General features: G+C 35.8%; 1 protein-coding gene and 1 long non-coding RNA gene across 13 annotated transcripts in view; one reads left to right on the top strand and one right to left on the bottom strand.

Annotated features, from left to right (window-relative positions):
• cacna1c (calcium channel, voltage-dependent, L type, alpha 1C subunit) overlaps positions 1-18,612 on the bottom strand; it is a 190,283-nt gene that overhangs the window by 36,257 nt on the left and 135,414 nt on the right. For 11 of the 12 annotated variants that reach the window (XM_024289135.2, XM_024289151.2, XM_024289126.2 and 8 more), the window contains exons 9-22: positions 18,241-18,328; positions 17,873-17,957; positions 8,391-8,481; positions 5,760-5,786; positions 3,736-3,896; positions 3,585-3,658; positions 3,358-3,509; positions 3,080-3,281; positions 2,868-2,988; positions 1,768-1,882; positions 1,299-1,416; positions 1,146-1,215; positions 917-1,049; positions 692-821 (exon numbers count right to left, since the gene is read on the bottom strand). In XM_024289135.2, the coding sequence (XP_024144903.1) occupies positions 692-821; positions 917-1,049; positions 1,146-1,215; positions 1,299-1,416; positions 1,768-1,882; positions 2,868-2,988; positions 3,080-3,281; positions 3,358-3,509; positions 3,585-3,658; positions 3,736-3,896; positions 5,760-5,786; positions 8,391-8,481; positions 17,873-17,957; positions 18,241-18,328 (1,567 nt within the window). The remainder of the gene's footprint in view (positions 1-691; positions 822-916; positions 1,050-1,145; positions 1,216-1,298; positions 1,417-1,767; positions 1,883-2,867; positions 2,989-3,079; positions 3,282-3,357; positions 3,510-3,584; positions 3,659-3,735; positions 3,897-5,759; positions 5,787-8,390; positions 8,482-17,872; positions 17,958-18,240; positions 18,329-18,612) is intronic. The other variant, XM_024289219.2, reaches the window with a different exon arrangement.
• LOC112156859 overlaps positions 7,064-18,612 on the top strand; it is a 67,497-nt gene continuing 55,948 nt past the window's right edge. The window contains exons 1-2 of the long non-coding RNA XR_002921060.2: positions 7,064-7,670; positions 7,996-8,025. This is a non-coding gene — a long non-coding RNA (uncharacterized LOC112156859). The remainder of the gene's footprint in view (positions 7,671-7,995; positions 8,026-18,612) is intronic.

The following is an 18,612-nucleotide window of genomic DNA, read 5'->3' as shown; positions in this document are numbered from 1 at the left end:
AAAAAAGTAGTGACCATGGTGTATAAATTATACATAGTCCTTCACTATATACAGTAGTTTTTTAGAGGGAATTTGGACATAGCCGCTCCTGCTAGCTTAGCTTATAGCACCTCACAGGCCTAAGCTAACATTAGCATAGCAAAAAAAATCCAGTTCTGAGCCAAATACCAGCTCAGACGAGGAAAACAAAGTAATTAATGGATCTAACTGTGCAAGTGGATCCACTCCAATTAAAGTTACATTTTTATCTTAGAAGAATAAAAAGCTCAAATTTGAGTTTCGAAAAAAGACGCATTTTCTTAAGTTGATGTAACTAACAGGAAGAAACCATTATCTTGTGTTTTTACGTCTAATTTGGTTACATTACAGGAAAAAAAAGACTAAAATAAACAGTTTTTCTCCAAAAGTAAGTTAGTTACATGAAGAAATCTCATAGAACATCTGGTTCTTTGTTAAATTCTTTAATCTTTAATCCGTTTAGTTCAGAATAAATGTTAGTGGGCAGCTGATGACAGTCTTAAGCTTAAGTCTTATTGTGTACATACAGTAATCCTATAGTTTTAAGAAAGAATTTACCAAAAACGCAGCAAATACTAATGCAATACTGGTGACTAGATGGTTGAAAATGATTAAAACTATGGAATAAAAATCCTACACATAAATATTCTCCATCACATCACGCTAAATCCACCTGGTTTCTGAATGAGTCGTTCTTGACCGGGTCCTCCGCTGCGAGGCTGATGCTGCTGAGCAGGATGAAGAAGAGGATGAGGTTGGTGAAGATGTTGTGGTTGACGATCTTATGGCACAGAACCCTGAATCTAAAAAAACAAAAAAGATAGATTTAAGAACAAAGAAATATAAAGGATGAAAAGAGTTTAAACAAAGACGTTATAAGATAAATGGCTCCCAGTACTTGTTGGTGTGGCTGAAGACGAAGAATGCGCGGGCCTCAGGCATGGGAACGGCCTTCTCCTTTAGGTGGATGTCAGAGAGCGGACGCGGCCTTGGGCCCACTGGCATTTCTGGTTCTTCCTCATCATCATCTCCTGATTCGAAGAATGTCGGAAACAGAGAAGAAAGAGGAAATAAGAGAAATGAAACGAGCAAACACTGAATTTGTCTTCTGCATCCAAGTGTGTTACCTATGTAATCATTTGCAGGATACGGGTTCTTTTCCTCGCTCTCATCTCCGCAGCAGTCGTCCATGTTGATCTGCCAAAAAATCAAATATTTATTTAACGATCTTCGGAACAAATATCATAAATTCTCCCACTCTCCCGCACAAATGTGTTTACCTTTGTAGCCGTGTTGGTTTCCCCGTCGGAGGTAATTGACTTCAGCTCTATCTTTTCACTCTTCTTTTCCTCTAAAGGTGGTTTTTCATTCTCTTGATGTTTCTCAGGACTAGCAAGCCTAAAAAAAAGGAACAACATGCATCGCTTTTACATGTTTTACCTTAAATTTGTTTTTATTACAAGACGAGAAAAGAAAAGCAGAAAAAAGGTCATATTTTCTTTTCAATAAGAAGTACTTTGTTGTAATTCTTCAGCGGTTTTTGCTTTAAGATTCAATTAGACTGAGTGTCAGCTTTGGCATTACTGACTATCTGGGCTGCAGGCAGCTTAAGCTCTCCCTTGGTGCCTTTGAGACTGAACAAGCTGCTGCTATTCCCTCAACCTCTTAAAGTAGGCAAAAAAATATAGTTAGCCTTTTTTTTTTAATGCTCAGTAAATGGCTCCCTCAAGTTCTTTTTTTTAGTGTCACCTGGCCAGTTTCTTCCTCTCCTTTGCCTCCTCCTCCTCCTTCTGGGCCGAGGTCAGACTCTCTGCATCTGCCAGATTGTCCACAGCGATGGCCAAGAAGACATTCAGGAGGATATCTGGTCAGAGGGTATGTGAAGGATAGCTCCGAAATATTGGATTGAAGGGGAACATGTGATAAAACAGAAATACTGAACAAAAATTGTTTGGGTTTTAACTTATTAAATTCTTATCTATCCAAGAAAAGATGCCCAAACTTCCCTGTCCTGGACACTTCCTCCTCTGGCGGGACTTTGAGGTGTTCCTAGGTCAGCTGAGAGACGTAGAAATGTACGTTTTGGTAGGGCTGGGTATTGACAAGAATTTCCAAAAATGATTATATTCCATTCACAAGATTTGATTCCATTTTTTTTCCGATTCTTTCAATCCACTCAATTCAATTCACTTTTAAGTTTACACATTTATACATATTTGCTTAGAAATACGTTAATAATCTACTATATGCTTTGAATATATTTATATTAATCTGAAACAATTCACATACTGTAAAATGTATTAGTAAAATATAAGATGGTTAATATCAAACAGTGTTACATGGTTTCTCAAAAGGAAAAGCTCTAACATTTTTTCTGCCTCTCCTGGATGGCGTTTCAGTTTGGCCACTAGGTGGCGATCGCGCTATAGCATTTCACCTTATTCCAGAAGAAGAAGAAAGTATGAGGGGAAAAACAGTATTTTTGACCACAAATTGTTACTTTAAAAATATTTTCTTAAAAATGTTTGGAAAATTAATCCCTGTGAGTTTATAAATATGTTAATTTAGTCAGCAATGTTCGTTTACGTCGACCAAGCGTTAGCATTAGCCATCTATTAAGCGTTAGCATCAAGCTAGTGGACTTTAGCTTTATGTGCTCAGCTTTCTCTTCACCATAACGGACCGCGACTGAACAACGGCGCTCCAATTTTCGTGAACAAGACCCCAACATCCACCTGGACATTCATTATATTACTTATTTTTTTGTATAAATTAAGAACAATAAAGAATCTTTCCATGAGTGTGGCACTAAAGCTGCTGTTGATTCTGCCAAGACTCTTCAAGGATACAGTTTCCGCAGATGAAGAGAATGATGAAATAGATGCAGACCAGCATGCCCGGAAAGGACGGACCGCCGTACGCCATAATGCCATCATACATCACAGAGTTCCAGTCTTCTCCTGTGAGAATCTTAAGTCAAAGAGACAATGTGGTTTTAATTAAGACTGAAGCTGGAAATGGAATAAGAAAGAAGCAGAAGAGACGGTCGCAGCGCTGTTACCTGAAACACGGTGAGCAAGGACTGAGGAAAGTTGTCAAAGGTGCTGCGCCGTGTCTCGTCAAAGTTGAACTTTCCCCCAAAGAGCTGCATGCCCAGCAGGGAGAAAATAATGATGAAGAGGAAGAGCAGGAGCAGCAGGGAGGCGATGGATCGAACGGAGTTGAGGAGGGAAGCCACCAGGTTGGACAGCGAGTTCCAATATCTAAAGAAGATACGACAAGTTATCATCTTATTTTCTACAAAAAAGTTCCCATAAACATATTTTTAGTTGAATTAACCTGGTTATCTTGAAGATTCTGAGCAGGCGTACGCATCGTAACACAGAGATGCCGAGAGGAGACATGATCTTCGTTTCTACTAGGATCGTTTCCAGGATTCCTCCGCACACTACGAAGCTGTCAAACCGATTGAAGAGGGAAACAAAGTAGGCCTGTAGAGGGAGAAGGACTCGTCTTAAAGACATGTCAAAAGTTTCACAGTTTCAGCACGTTCTTGAGAGTCTTACCTGGAGACCAAGACTGTACATCTTTAACAGCATCTCACCAGTGAAAAGTGCTAGTAATACTTTATTGGCTATGTCTGAAACAATAAAATAAATAAATTTTTTTTTTAGAAAAATACAAAATAAAAATGTTCTCTTTTAAAAATATGTTTACCTTGTACGTCTGTCAGCCATTGAGGCTGCCGGTGATGTTCAGAGGCGATGGTCAGAGTGTTGAGGAAAACCAGGAAGATGACCAGCCAATAAAAAACCTGGGATTTGACGGCGGCGCGGCACTTCCTCCTGAACAGCCTGTTCCATCTTCGGGAGTAACGACTGAGGAGGAAAGACAGTTTTTCTTTATTGGGTATAAGCTAAAAGGAAGAACGAGTAGGAGAGTTTGGGATGGAGCCAAGTAAAAGAGAAAGGAAAGGATGGAAGGAAGAGATGGAAGGTGGCCACCCACAAGAGAAAGAGCGAGAAAAAAGTCATCAGCCATCCCAGCACAGATCTGTGGAAAAGAGTCATTTAGAACACCAACGAGAGGATTTAAAGGCAGAAACATTAAAAAAATATTAATTTTGTTAAATAATTTTCAAGAAAAGAAGATTCACCATAAAACAACCCTCTAGAATATTCTGTATTGTACGTTTAAACTAATTAAGGTTCAAAATGGAGTCATGCCAAACTAAAAAAAAAAAATGTTGTTCCACTTTTTTTCACAGCTTTTACTCTGATTTGACAGCTGTAATTTCATAACTGCTCTGTTGTGACAATAAACGATACCAAGGCGACTGCCTGAGCTTTTGCTGCTCTGACATGGGAGAAGCAGTGAAGCAGAAAAATCTCATTTCTGCAACGGATGAAAGACAAAAGGGAAATATTTGTAACTTATTTATATTTTTAGAACAATAATTTAAAAACTGAAGTTAAATGGGACCTATTTTCTGTTTTTCGAGAAAAAGTCTGTGTTTAAAACCAGTCATGCTAGCTCATAATTACTTGTGGCAATACTATCAAAACATTTAGAGAAAAAAAAATAAGTAAGAAACCAGTAAATATTTAAATCACTCTACTATTTATTGTATTTAAGCTTTTTTTTGTGATTTAATATCCTAATTTAAATCAGTAAAGAACAGCCTCTCTATGTTTGGAAAGATAAACCGTTTGTAAAAAGTTTTATATACTTAATTCAGTGGATGTACAAAAGTCTAAACAATTATGTTAAATTTTTATCTTTTTTTTCTTCCATTTTCTGCCTTATTTGTTTTAGAATTTCTGTATTGTCTCATTTAATCCACTAAAACAATTTAAAAACTAATTTACATTTTTGGAAAAACTTATTTTTAGAAGTCAGTTAATGTGTTACCTATTAAAAAAGGTAATTATCCGCCATTTATTCATTGCTTCTTATGGCAATTTATTTTAAAGCAATGCTAAACTTGTAAGTGGAAGTTTGTTATTATGTTATTTATGAGTAAAAATTGTTCAGATAATTCAACAGTACTTTAACATGGCTGGGAGGGGACGGCAAACTGAAATTCAATGATTTTTTTCATATTTATTCTCTTTTTAGGATGTTTTTATCGAGTTATTTATTATTTTTTAGCATTAACTTGACTTGTTGGACTACAAAATGACAGTAGTAGCAGATTTTTCTCGATAAATATTTAATCCCAATGTTACACAATTAACCTGAATTGTGGGTAAAGCGAATAATTTCATCCATACTTCATATGTTTGTATATGTTTTCAGAGAAAATGTCAAATACTTGTGTTGTACAAAATTCCAATATGTTTTGTATTGTTTTATGATATTAAACCAGGCATAATACAAGTCACCTAAAAGGTTCACTTTATTATTACAAGCTTTTATTGCTTTAAAGTAAAAAAAAAAAAATGGATTTTTCTTTTCTTTATATATCAAACCGAAACAAAACCAAGACCTAAAAATTGAGAATTGAACCAAATGGTGGGAAAAAAGAATGGTTGCATCCCTAGAAGTTTAATTAATTGAAAGAGGTTGGATTAAGTTTTCCAAAGGAAAATAAATGTATTTATGTTAATTTAAGTCTGGTTAGCAATGTTATAAAAGTGTGTAAGACTCCTGCAAATACTTACACACAAACACAGCACACACAACTGTAAAAGAGACATCAGAGCCGGTGGTTTGTAAGACGGTGGTAAACATGTACTAACCTGAACTTGGATTTGGAGATCCTAATTCTGGAACACAGAAAACAGAATGGATTATACACACAACACACACACACAAGCACACATGAAGGGGGTGATTTGAGAGAAATAAAGGGAAACGGATTATTTAGTTTTTTCCCCAAATGTATTTACATTTTATTTCAGGTAAAATCTTTTCCCTGTGAAACTGTATGCAAATTTGCTTTTAGCGGTACAATTCAATAACACGAGTAGTCATCAACCCCCTCCAAACACATATACAGTGGTATCCAGTCAAAATATTAAAAATTTAATCATGATTGTTTGGGTTTCTGCCAATTAATCTCAGTCTCTGTTTTTAAATAAAGATTTTTTGATTGTTCACCACTGTAACAGTAAAATGAACAAGACAGAAAACTGAGGACAAGAGCTCACAGAAGACAGTAGAGAAGATTCCTGTGTGTTACCTTAAGCTGTTTGGCACAATAAAGTGTTTTCACAACCAAAATACACATTTTTAGAGACCCATCCCAATAAAAGTCCCTATAAAAATGTTGGTGTTCTAACATGTTTTAATTGTGGATATGTATGCAAATAATTAAGATTAAAACTCAATTTCTGAGTTTTTATTTATTGAAACCATAGAGAATCAGAGTTTCAAATAGAAAATGACAATTTTTTGGCTAAAAACAGTGGATTTATAATTTAAAAAACATTAAAAAGACTTAAAATAGCCCCAAAGATGATCAGAGTGGGTCTTTAAAATAATTTTCAATGACAAAAAAAAATCTAATTTGAATTTCTAGGAAGTGATCACTGATTTTCTAGGTAAAAATAGTTGAACTGTGTGACCAGCTGGCTGAGCGGCTGACTGAACGACTGACTGAAGTAATGAAATGTCCCACTGACGGCCTGAGCGAAAGAATAGAATGACTGACTGGCTGGATATGGGACCTGGCAGTACACACACTTCTTCTCTTCATGTGTCTGTCTCCATTATGAGATCAGCAGTTACTGAAGTATCTGAAGCCCAGAGGGATCTCTCTGAAGCACAGGGGGGGAACTGACAAACAACAAAAGTCTTTTTTTTCTCAAAATATTTGGAGAGAATCAGATCAGGAAGAAACATATTAGATTTCTTATTTTTTTTTACCCAAACTACTGCATTATGCGTAAAAAATGTTTGGATAAACCTCTGATTGCCCTTTAAAAAATACTCATCATATCTCAACATTTCAAAAAATTAAAAATTTGCAGAAAGAAACATGTCATTTAAATATTCTATGTAGCCTTTTGGCTGAAGTCTGTAAAAAAACACACATATATACTGTATATATTTACCAAAATAACAAAATTCATAGCTCTTTTGAGATCTTGTGTTTCAGAATAATAATAATAATAATAAAAGGAACACACTTGTTTGAATAATTAAAAGAAAAATGAAAGGAGAACAGGAGTGAGTCAGGTTGAGTCAGCTGTTTTTGAGCTCCCACAGGACAGGAAGAAAGCTTTTTAGCAGGAAATATAAGGAAGGAGAGAGACAGAGCAGCAACACGAGAAGGAAAGTGAAAGAGGTTACTAAACATGGTTCAATTACAATTTTTTGTTTTTTCAAATACCGTATATTTCTGAGTATAAATCGTGGTTTTTCGGATCGTTTGGCAAGGGGTTGTAGTTTTCCACTAACAACCGCTAGGGGGCACTGTAGGTGCGGCTGACGGCAGCGCAGAAGAAGAAGTGCCGTTCGAAACAAACATGGCGGAGAATCTGATCCCTTTTCTCCTCAACTTCAGGATATTTTTCTTATTTGCATCAAGATATTAATATTTTTTATTTTATTTTTTCCTTCTTCTGACTAATGCGGCACAGGAAGTCATCAAAGTGGGTCACAGAAACGTGGAAGTACCACTAAAAGACTGACTTCTGCTAGAGAAGGTAAAAATCACTTTAAATTAAAAAAGATAAATAAACCTGATCTCTCAACTTCATTAAAAGCATTAAAAAGTAAATAGAGAAAGTATGTGAACCCTTTGGGAGTACTTACATTTCTGTACAAAATGGACACATTATGTATTTTTTTTTTAATCTCAATCTAAATCACAAAAATGGAGACAAACATTGCCTGCTGAAAAACACAAATTTATTTTTTCATGTTTTTATTGAACACAACTGTGTGTCCAGTTTATGCATATTAATTCCAAAGGGTTCACATACTTTCTCCTGCATACAGTCAATGTTATGCTTTTTTTTTCTCCTACAGTCTGGTCCGACTTATACTCCAGAAAATACGGTATGTATATTTTTCTCTGTAAAACACCAAAAATGTGATCTAACATTATGGCTTCTATAGATTTATCCAAGTTCACGCTAGTTAAACTTTTATCAGAGTGGATTGTATTGACAACTTCTTTTACCCTGCTCAGACAACCTTTAGTGCATGAATGCTCACAAACCTTAGTGAGCCTGAAAAGACAGGGCAGGCTTAGTCAGATCAATGAAGGATAGAGGCATGGATGTTGAACCGGCTGTACCATGGCTAACACAGCCATCCCAAAGAGAGGAAAAAAAACACAAACATGCAGGCTGGAGCTCATCCATGGGACTGTCAGGAGGTGACTGGGAGACCTGAGGTGGAGACGGCGAGGAGATACTTACGCCAGTCGGGTGCAGCAGGTCTCCCCCTCCACGTCTCCCCCTGGGGGGTTGTCTGTGTTGACCGACTCATTCTCACTGGCTGGCATGCTCACTAAGAGACAGATGCAGGAAGAAGAAAAACAAAAAAAAGGAGACGGAACCAGTCAGTAAAAAGAAAGTTTTAGCGCTCCTTCTTTTTAATTGTACCTGAAATTTGAAAACGCCTGGAAACTCCAGCTGCACACCTGAAAGCAATAAGGCCCTGCCCCTAAATTTTGGTGCAAATGAACAGTCACTGAATTAATACTTTAAAAAAACATGAAATAAGTAAAAATCTGTTGTTTTAGCCTATATAAAAAAAATGTTTTTAAGGACATAGTTTCTGCAGAGCGGCAGTACCTCTGAATTGTGGACAGAACTATTAGTGAAGAGTAAGCCCACCCCCATTTCCCATCATCAGTCTGTTTACACACTCTCCTGCTAGCTTACAGCCTCAACATAATATTAGCGGTGTAACAAAAATGGAGTTATCAAGTTGTACAGTTTTGAGCCAGATGCAAGGTTGGATGAGGAAAAAAAGACGTACTTGGATCTATTTGTCTATTTTCTCCAGTTTGCTCCTGATTCACAATAATTTGAATAAAAAAATCCAATTTTAAGATACATTTTCTTTATATATGTCCCTTATCAGGAGGAAAATGCTACAATGACATGTTAAAAACGCAAAAAACTGATTTTCAAGCTTAAAATACATCATCAATGATCTAAGGACAAAACATTTGAAGTTTTTATTTCACGTTATAGGCTCTAAGCTAAAGAAGAATTGTTTCAAAGAACCTATTTGTACTCTTATGAGCAACAGGCTGAAGGCAAAACATAATGTAGATTCCAGACTTTGGTCATCAAACATCATGAAGAACGCTGAGTCGTCATTGCAGGCATGGATTCGAAAATGATGGTGTGGAAATTTTTCCCCTCCTAAATTTTTATGCAGATCTGCAGACGAAGGCTCCCCAAAGCCTCCATTTTTCTCAAGTTATAAAATGGTAATGAGCGTCGTCAACATGTCAGCCAAGCATGTGATGATGTGCAAATATGAAAAAATACTGGCAGGACAAACATATTGTAATATCAGTAAAATGAGTCAGTGGGTATGACTGGAAATAAGAAAGCAGACGGGAATAATGGTAAAGAAGAGATGAGGGATAATCATTGACGGAGGTATAGATGAGGGGATTTCCCCTGTTAAAATGATGTACTGCTCTTCACTTTTTTCATTTACTTTTTGTTTATAAGTTGCAGCCCAGTCCTGTCAACCTAAACGCATTCTGAGAACAACCTCCAAACACACCCTCAGCTCATTAGTGCTGCCACAAACGATTATTTTAATAATTGACTAATCACCGATTAATTTTTCCGACTACTCGACTAATCACGTCATGCATAAAGTGGATTTAAAACACACATCTTAACCATTATTAGCTTTGTACTGACTAAAAACTATAAGATGTAAGCTAGTAACGTTAGCTGAAGATGCTGAAATTGATAGCCTGCTAAAATGCAAAATTAGCCAAAAAATAAAAAAATAAAATAAAAACTGCCAAAGTTAGCCAAAACAGCCAGCTTGTTGCTGAAATATTAGCTAAACTCCAAAACAGCCTAAAAAACAAAAAAAAGCTTAAATTAGCTAAAATAGCTAGCATGCTGATGAAATATTAGCTAAACTCCTAAATAGCCAAAAAAACAAAAAAGCCTAAGTTACCAAAAACAGCTAGCTTGTACTGAAATATTAGCTAAATTCCAAAACAGCTTAAAAAACTAAAAAGAAAAGCTTAAGTTAGCTAAAACAGCTAGCATGTAACTGAAATATTTGCTAAACTCATAAATAGCCTAAAAAACAAAACAAAAAAAGCCTAAATGAGCCAAAAAAAACTAGCACGTAGCTGAAATATTAGCTTAACTCCAAAATAGCCCCCAAAAAACCTTAATAAATGTCAAAATAGTCCAAAAAGCTAGAATAATGCCATTATAACGCTCAACTTTACTACATTCTGATCCAAATATTATAAAGTAACGACTAGTCGACTATTAAATTGTCGATTGATGGTGGTAGCCCTACAGTGCATAACGTGTTTAAACAAAAATATAACCCTCCATCTGTCCATTTTTTATGGCTTCCTATTCCTGTTTAGAGTCATACACTAAGTTTTCAAAGAGTTGAGTGTTTCATACCATACTTCCTAACATTTAAGACGTATCTCACAGTATGATTGTTGCCATATTATAGAATGAAAAGGGCCCAAATGTACAAAATAATGCAAAATGCCAATGAATGTAGACACACAGATTGGTCATGAATGGGTCCAGTGTTGCACAGATCAGAAGGGTCTCTGAGCATTTAAGCGTCAGCTGTGAACACTGGATGTTTCTGCAGCCCGACACGTGCCACCTGCTGCTACAGCACTCAGTTAAAAGCAGTCGAAGCCCCTTGGTCTCTCCTGAGGACAAATCCTTTCAAAAACTGTACAGAGGCAGCCCGCTGCCTTCCCCTCCACGGAACTCTGAACTAGTTTAATATCTATTGTTAGAGTGAATCCCAAAGACCTCAAGACACCGAGACAAGGAACCAGATGAAAAAAAGGAACATGGAAAGTGTGAGGCGGAACAATGACTGTAGGGAATGAAATGTAATGATTGAAACAAAGCGTTACATTTTTTTTTTCAGTAGAAAGAAGCATTAAGTGTTGGTGTGTGTCAATAAACTACAATGTTTGATGGTCTCCAAAAATACAATATTGACTACATTTATAAATCATTGATTGTATACGAGAACTGGATTGAGTTAGTGTGACATCACCCCCAAAAAAGTCTTACTTCCCACCAAATGAACTCAGTTCAGTTGCCGTTTTTCACAATATGGACGCCGCCATGTTGGAGCCAGGCGACGTCAGTAAGCAGTAATTGGTGCGAGCTGGTCAGAGTCATTGTTTCTATGGCAACCACTTTCTCTCGCCAATAAGGAAGGAGCTTGATGGAAGGCCACGCCCCCTAAAGCTTGAAAGCAGCCTCGTGAGAATTTGTCAATGAAACGTTTTGAACATTTGACACATGGCAACATACTTTTATTGAGGCATCTGATTGGCCAGTTATTAACTCAAAAATAATTAGCACTATAAAAAAAAATAGGATCAACAAAAACATGTTGCAGAGCAACTCTGACAAATAGAATGACTTAGTAACAGCTGTTTATTTCCGAATAAAATTCTATGGGATTTTGGCTTTTTGGAGCCAGCATGTACTTCTTGTTTGGAACACCAGGGGGGAGGGGTCACTCAGTCCAGTTCTCAAATACAGTCAATTGTGTAAACCAAAAAGAATTAAACAATATAATCTCATTTTACTTGCCGTCATTGATGTTTAGCAGCAGAATTACAGTATTTTAATGTGTTTTACAGCCTGTAAAACAGTTTTGCATTAGCCTGCAGGTACAACAGATTGTTTCATTATTTTAATAGTGTGTTATGTGTTTCTTTTTAGGTTTTCTGTTAAATCAAATGTATTTAAATGCATTTAGACCAGGAGTGTCAAAATCAATCGCAAAACGGGACAAAATCCAAAACGCACCTCAGTCGCGGGCTGAATAGGATAAACATTTATTGAACAGTCTAAAACTAAAATTTTAAAACATTAAAAACGTAACTTTTTAAACATAATTATGAACTATATATGCAGAATTACCTGTGATAATGTTAGTTTGAATGCTGTAAGCTGAATTTAGCCACTAAAGATGTTGAAATTGATAGCTGAAAACACTGAAGTGGATAGCCAGCTACAATATTAGCTAAAAGCCACATTTGCCTAAAAAACAAAACAAAACAAGAAAACTTAGGATAGCCAAAACAGCTAGCATGTAGCTGAAAAACTAGCTCAACTTCAAAATATCCTAAAAAATGACAAAAAAAGCCTAAACTAGGCTAAACAGCTACCATGTAAATATTAGTCAAACTCCAAAACAGCCTAAAAACGTAAAAAAAAAAAAAAAAAAATTAGCCAAAACCGCTAGCATGAAGCCTAAATATTAGCTAAACTCCAAAACAGCCTAAAAAAAGCTTAACTTAGCCAAACAGCTAGCATGTAGCTGAAATATTAGCTAAACTCCAAAACAGCCTAAAAAGCTTAAATTAACCAAACAGCTAGCATGTAGCTGAAATATTAGCTAAATGCCAAAATAGCCTGAAAAACTTTAAAAAGCCAAAATTAACCCAAACAGCTAGCATGTAGCTGAAATATTAGCTAAACTTCAAAGAAGCCTAAAAAATTTTTTGAAAAGTTTTAAACCGTAACTTTTTAACATAACTATGAATAATAAAAAGGCAGGAATATTATTCCAGAATAAACCAACTTAAACCTCGAATAACTTTCAATATTTTACTCTCCATAAAAATATGTTTTGTAAAATTTTTACCTGTTAGAAATAAGCGCAAAATAACATCGGGCCATTAATAACAATAAAATAAAATTATGTGGAGGGCCAGATATAGTTACCCAGAGGGCCAGATCTGGCCCCAGAGATTTGATGTGATTTAGACCTAAAATCCTAAATATAGGGGAAAAGTATTGAACAAAAAATACTGCATTTTTGACTTTTATGAAAACCTGTGACTGTAGCTACAAGAGGGTGGTATTCTGTGTATTCGGTGATGAGACAAAGATTTAATATAGTCACCTTTTGCTTTCTCGCATACATAGATTTCATGCTTGTGGATTTGCTATCACCCATGTTCTGTCACAAATTTGTTTTCAAAGAAAAAGGTGAAAGAAAATCATAATAAGTCACTTTTCAAAGTCTTATATTCATTCATCAACTTCAAACAATAGTTGTTAGCAAGAACATTTAAATCAGAAGACATGCTATCCAAGCAGAGGCTGAACTCCCACTCAACTCAAATGCAGGCATCTAGAACAGGTTGTAAAGTTGTTCAATACAAGTTTTGTTTGATTTTCTCCCCCAAAACACATCTTCAAATACATCATTGAAGCTCAGAGTGATGCAGGAGGACTTCAGAGAAAGGAATCTGAAAGAAGCAGAGGATTGTGTCATCTCAAACTCAAATGTCTTTGGCTGGAGTGCATGTGAACAGCGCTCCAGTTCGGTCTGTGATGACACTATCCTCTTGCTAGTTTTTCAGATTATTCAGGCAGATGCATTTGGTTTCCTTTCTTACTATAAGGTCTTTCATCTCAACACTGTAAAGTCGTCTCCCAGCTATATCTGCTTAAAAAAGTGCAACTTTTAAAGCAACATTTGCTACAATGTAGAGCTCTCTGCGCAATGAAGACATGTAATTTTGGGGGTAGAAATGCCATGTCTTCAATGCAATAGATCACTGCTTTTGTTCAGCTGAAGGTGTAGACAAAAACGAGGGTTTTACAGTGTTGAGAAAGGCTGCCCTATGGGGGTTCGGAAGCCGTGAAAGGTGCAGAGAAGACTCGTTGCTAAAGTGGAGGGGGGAGAATGAGTAAAGAAGAGAGGAGAAGAGGCCGAAAGGGGGAAAAAAAAAAAAAAAAAGGAGCAGATAGGTTGCAGTCTGCTTGCAAAAACCGGAATCCAGTAACTCTTAAAAGTAGCGCTGGACCATGCAGGCAAACGCACACGCCTTACGAAGGAAAGCCGCGTTTTTCTTCACTGCTCCACGAAGAGAGAGAAAGTGACGATTTTTACCTGGGGACACAGAGCACGGCTCAGCAAGACACACATTCACACAGAGCACAACACCACAACAAAGAAATACACAAAAACTGTAAACTGACAATCAAATATTATTATAGACATTTTACCATTCATAGAAGCCTATTGATTTTCACTTTACTGAACACAATGGCCTCTTCACTCTTCTATAGGTATTTATACAGCCATCATATTGTAGGATTGACCACATCACTCTTCAAATTAGATGCTCTTCTTTTGTAAATAATAGAGATTTTATTTTTAAGCTAATATTTCCAAATAAAACTGTTGTAAATCAAAAGAAAAAAAAACTGATTTTATAGGCTATTTTCTAAAAAACAATAACATTTAACGTCTCCTCCTGCAGAAAACGTCGATAAACACATTTGTAGAAAGGGAAAAACTGTTTGGTAGTTTAGTCAACTAAAACAGAATGGACATTTTTATAGCCAAGTTAAAAAAAAAAAATATCTGTAGTAATTCAACTAATTCAACGTAGTTCTATTTTCCCCCTAGATGAATCACATGAATACCCAAAAAGGTTAACAGGCTTGAACTTTTCAACCAATTAAAACTCTCTGATGGAATTACCCTGACTGGAAATTCCCAGGAGTTTTTCCAGACTGAAAACATTTCATAGGAAAACTAATAAATAGTTCTGAGTCAACAAAGTGACTCGGTACCGGTGACGGAAAAAACAAATAACCCTAAAAGTTGTACCACAAAGAGTAAGAAGCCAGAACCAAATGACAAAGTAGATGGTAGAAAGTGAGAATAAAACATACAGTTTAAAGAAAACCAATGAAAGAAGATTTAAGTACAGTTATATCAAATAAAATAAATGCAATTTTAAATGAAACTGTGCTCCAAAGTATGGCATTGTTGTTCTTTATTTCTTTTCTGATTTAGTAAAATGGGTAAAAAAAAAATGGAAACAACTGAAAATACCTTGAAGTATTTGTGCATTTAAAGAAACGTTCTTGGTCTAAAACAAGACTTAACTGCAATATGAACAAAATTCTACACATATCTGCTAATGCATCTTCATTATACTCTTAATTTTGTGCAATTTATTACAATAAAATGGTTTGATTGGTTCTAAATACGATGATTTCCTTATCAAATGTTGTCTAAAAATGTTTAGGAAGGTGAATGTGCTAATTGATTCCAAATGAATTAAGCTACATCCAGAACTGAAATCTTTATGTATGATTTAGTGGACAATATAATCATCTAAACAATAAACTATACTTAGATGGTGCAGTATTCTCCTCCATTCTCCGTTTCTCATCACTTTTTATGGCAGGTGTACTCTACTCAAGTCTATATGCAAAGTGTTCCGGGCAGCAGGGACACGCTGCCGTCATTCATCTTCCCACAGAAGAAGCCATCCATTGAAGTGGAGGGTGGGAGCAATTGAAATAGCAAGCGACTTGATTTTTCACCTTCACAAACAGAGGAATCATCGATCTTACAGATGGCGAACTCTGTTGAATGGGAATCAATCACGTTGTCAGATCATGTACACATAATGGCCTAAGTAAAGCCATTTGATAAACCTAAATTGCAGATTGACTGATCTCCACGGCTTGATAGCCCACGCAAAGGACTTCTGGGCCCTTCAGCTTTTTTGTATTCACCTAATTCAGGGGTCTGCAACCTGCAGCTAATGTGGCTCTTTTATCTCTCCATGGTGGCTGAAGAAAGGTAAGATAATAGTAATTTTCAAAAAATGTAAAGTTTAGCTTCTATTTTAGCAACATGCTAATGTTTCTTTGCTAGTTTTTTGTCCACTGGAGGTTTTAGGCTAATTTGGAGTTTAGCTAATGTTTTAGAAAAATGTTTTCAGCTAATTTGTTATCTACTTAAGAATTTGTAGGATAATTTAGCTTCTATTTTAGCAACATGCTAACGTTTTTGCTAGTTTTTTGTCCCTGGAGGTTTTAGGCTAATTTTTAATTTAGCTAATGTTTTAGAAAAATGTTTTCAACTGATTTGTTATCTACTTAAGATTTTGTAGGATAATTTAGCTTCTATTTTAACAACATGCTAACGTTTTTGCTAGTTTTTTCGTCCACTGGGGGTTTTAGGCTAATTTGGGGTTTAGCCAATGTTTTAGAAAAAAATCCTGATGTTTTCAGCTAATTTGTTATCTACTCAAGTTTTTTTTGGATAATTTAGCTTCTGTTTTAGCAACATGCTAACGTTTTTTGCTTGTTTTTTGTCCACTGGAAGTTTTTAGAAAAATGTTTTCAGCTAATTTGTTATCTACTTAAGATTTTTGGGGGGTAATTTAGCTTCTATTTTAGCAACATGCTAACGTTTTTTGCTAGTTTTTTGTCCACTGGAGGTTTTAGGCTAATTTGGAGTTTAGCTAATGTTTTAGAAAAATCCTGATGTTTTCAGATAATTTGTTATCTACTTAAGTTTTTTGGGGGTAATTTAGCTTCCATTTTAGCAACAGGCTAACGTTTTTTTTCCAATTTTTTTTGTCCACTGGTTTACGCTAATTTGGAGTTTAGCTAACGTTTTAGAAAAAATCCTGATATTTTCAGCTAATTTATTATCTACGTAAGTTTTTTTGGGGGGGATAATTTAGCCTCTATTTTAGCAACATGCTAACGTTTTTAACTAATTTAGTTTACTGATGAATTTGAGGCAATTTTGGAGTTCAGCTAGTAATTAACCAACAAGCTAGCTTTTTTTTTGGCTAATTTGGCCTCTAATGAGTTTTTATGCTAATTTGGAGTTTAGCTAATATTTTAGCAATACATGCTAACAATTTTGGCTAACTTGTTATCTACTGGAGTTTTAATGCTAATTTAGAGTTTAGCTTTTCTTTTAGCAACATGCTAACATCTTTGGTTGATTTAATTTACTGAGGAATTTTATGCTAATTTGGAGTTTAGCTAATAATTACGTAACAAGCTAGATTTGGCCTCTACTAAATTTGACCTCTACTACAGGTAAAAGGTAGAGATACGGCTCCTTCTAGGTTTTGATCAGTAGAAAACGAGACCAAATGGCTCTTTTACTGTTAAAGGTTGCCGAGCCCTGACCTAATTTGTAAAATGAGTCTGAATGTTCCTCAAGCAGAATTGCTAGATTGTGCATTGTGGTATTGATAGATCGTAATCCAAATATTTGTGGATATTTGCTTGCTCAGGACTCTAGAAACGTCAAAACAGTCAGAAGATTTTATTATTTTGCTTTTTAATAACCTGCAGTGAGATTTCCTCTTCTTGACTCAGAAAACACAGTTAAGGTCTGGGGAGAAGTGTGTCCTGTGAGGCTTTCTTTTACTGCCATAAAGAGACAGGATATTAATTAATGTGTGCCTATTTCTGTCACAGCAAAAGTACACAACTTTCTTCAGGTGTATACCTTTAGTATGTTAGTATTTGTTTGATTAAATCAGAGATATATAAGTTCAGTATTTATTATTATATCAATATCTAAAAGGATTGTCCCAAATTGAGCATTAATCACTTGTTTTTTCATCAAATGTATGAACTTTATTAACAAAAAGGCTACATTTAAGCACACTGTGACCTTCACATTTGTATTAGAAACATGTATTTTTTTTTTTTGTATCTTTACATTCTACTAGTTCTTCACAAACTGTTAAAGCCCCCTAAAAATACAACATTTTCCACACAGGCACCAAACGGCAGTTCATTAATCAAACCACAATGCAGTAGAAACAGCTGGATCAGCACTCTATGAGGTTTTCTTTCACGGGGAAATACACACATTTGGATGCACAGGGACTTACGGTTTCTCGGTTTGTCGTCATCTAAACCTTCCTCTTCGTTCTCTGGGTCAATGTCTTCAGCCTGAGTGATCCAGTCTAAATAGCCCTGTATTAAGACACATTTGAAGGGTCAGTACTTCAAAATTGAAAAATTCCTGAACATAGTAAAATGGTGAATGACATACACTTCCTTTAAGTCCCCAAAACATATTTAAAATGTAATTTTCATTGGAGTGGGTCTTTAAATGTTCTATTTTAACACAGCCAAAGAACTTGCATTTTAAATGCACAAATCTACAATTAAAATGCAGAAAAAGCACAATAAATGTCACAGAGCTATAAGCTTGGTTTGTGCAAGTCACTAAAAACAGGAAAATGCAAGAGCCCACCTTTAGGTCTTCCTCTAGTTGCTGCTTTTCTCTGAGTTTCTGGAAGTCGCCACGCGCTTTGGCCTTCTCTCTTTCTTTAGAAAACTCTCTGGGAAAGGCGGAGGATAGAAAAGAAGCAGGGAGAGATGGGACACAAGAAAAACAATCTGAAAATTCATAGCTAACGCCTGGGTAATTAATGTAATGATGATGAGCACTCATAAGAAGTAGGTAAACACCCGCTAAAGAAGATGAAAAGGGTGCAGGAGAAAAGATGCACTTCAGAGATGTTAGTAAGCAAATGCAGAAATGTAGATTTCAGATTCCCACCTGCAATAGAGACCGGATTTTCTGCACATATTTGTAACCAAACAAACCTTTTGTGTTCCAAAG

This window comes from Oryzias melastigma, linkage group LG23 (genome assembly GCF_002922805.2).
Source record: "Oryzias melastigma strain HK-1 linkage group LG23, ASM292280v2, whole genome shotgun sequence".
In the NCBI taxonomy this organism is placed as follows: domain Eukaryota; kingdom Metazoa; phylum Chordata; class Actinopteri; order Beloniformes; family Adrianichthyidae; genus Oryzias; species Oryzias melastigma.
Note: the sequence above shows the minus strand (reverse complement) of the source record. Positions and strands in the feature narration are given on the sequence as shown.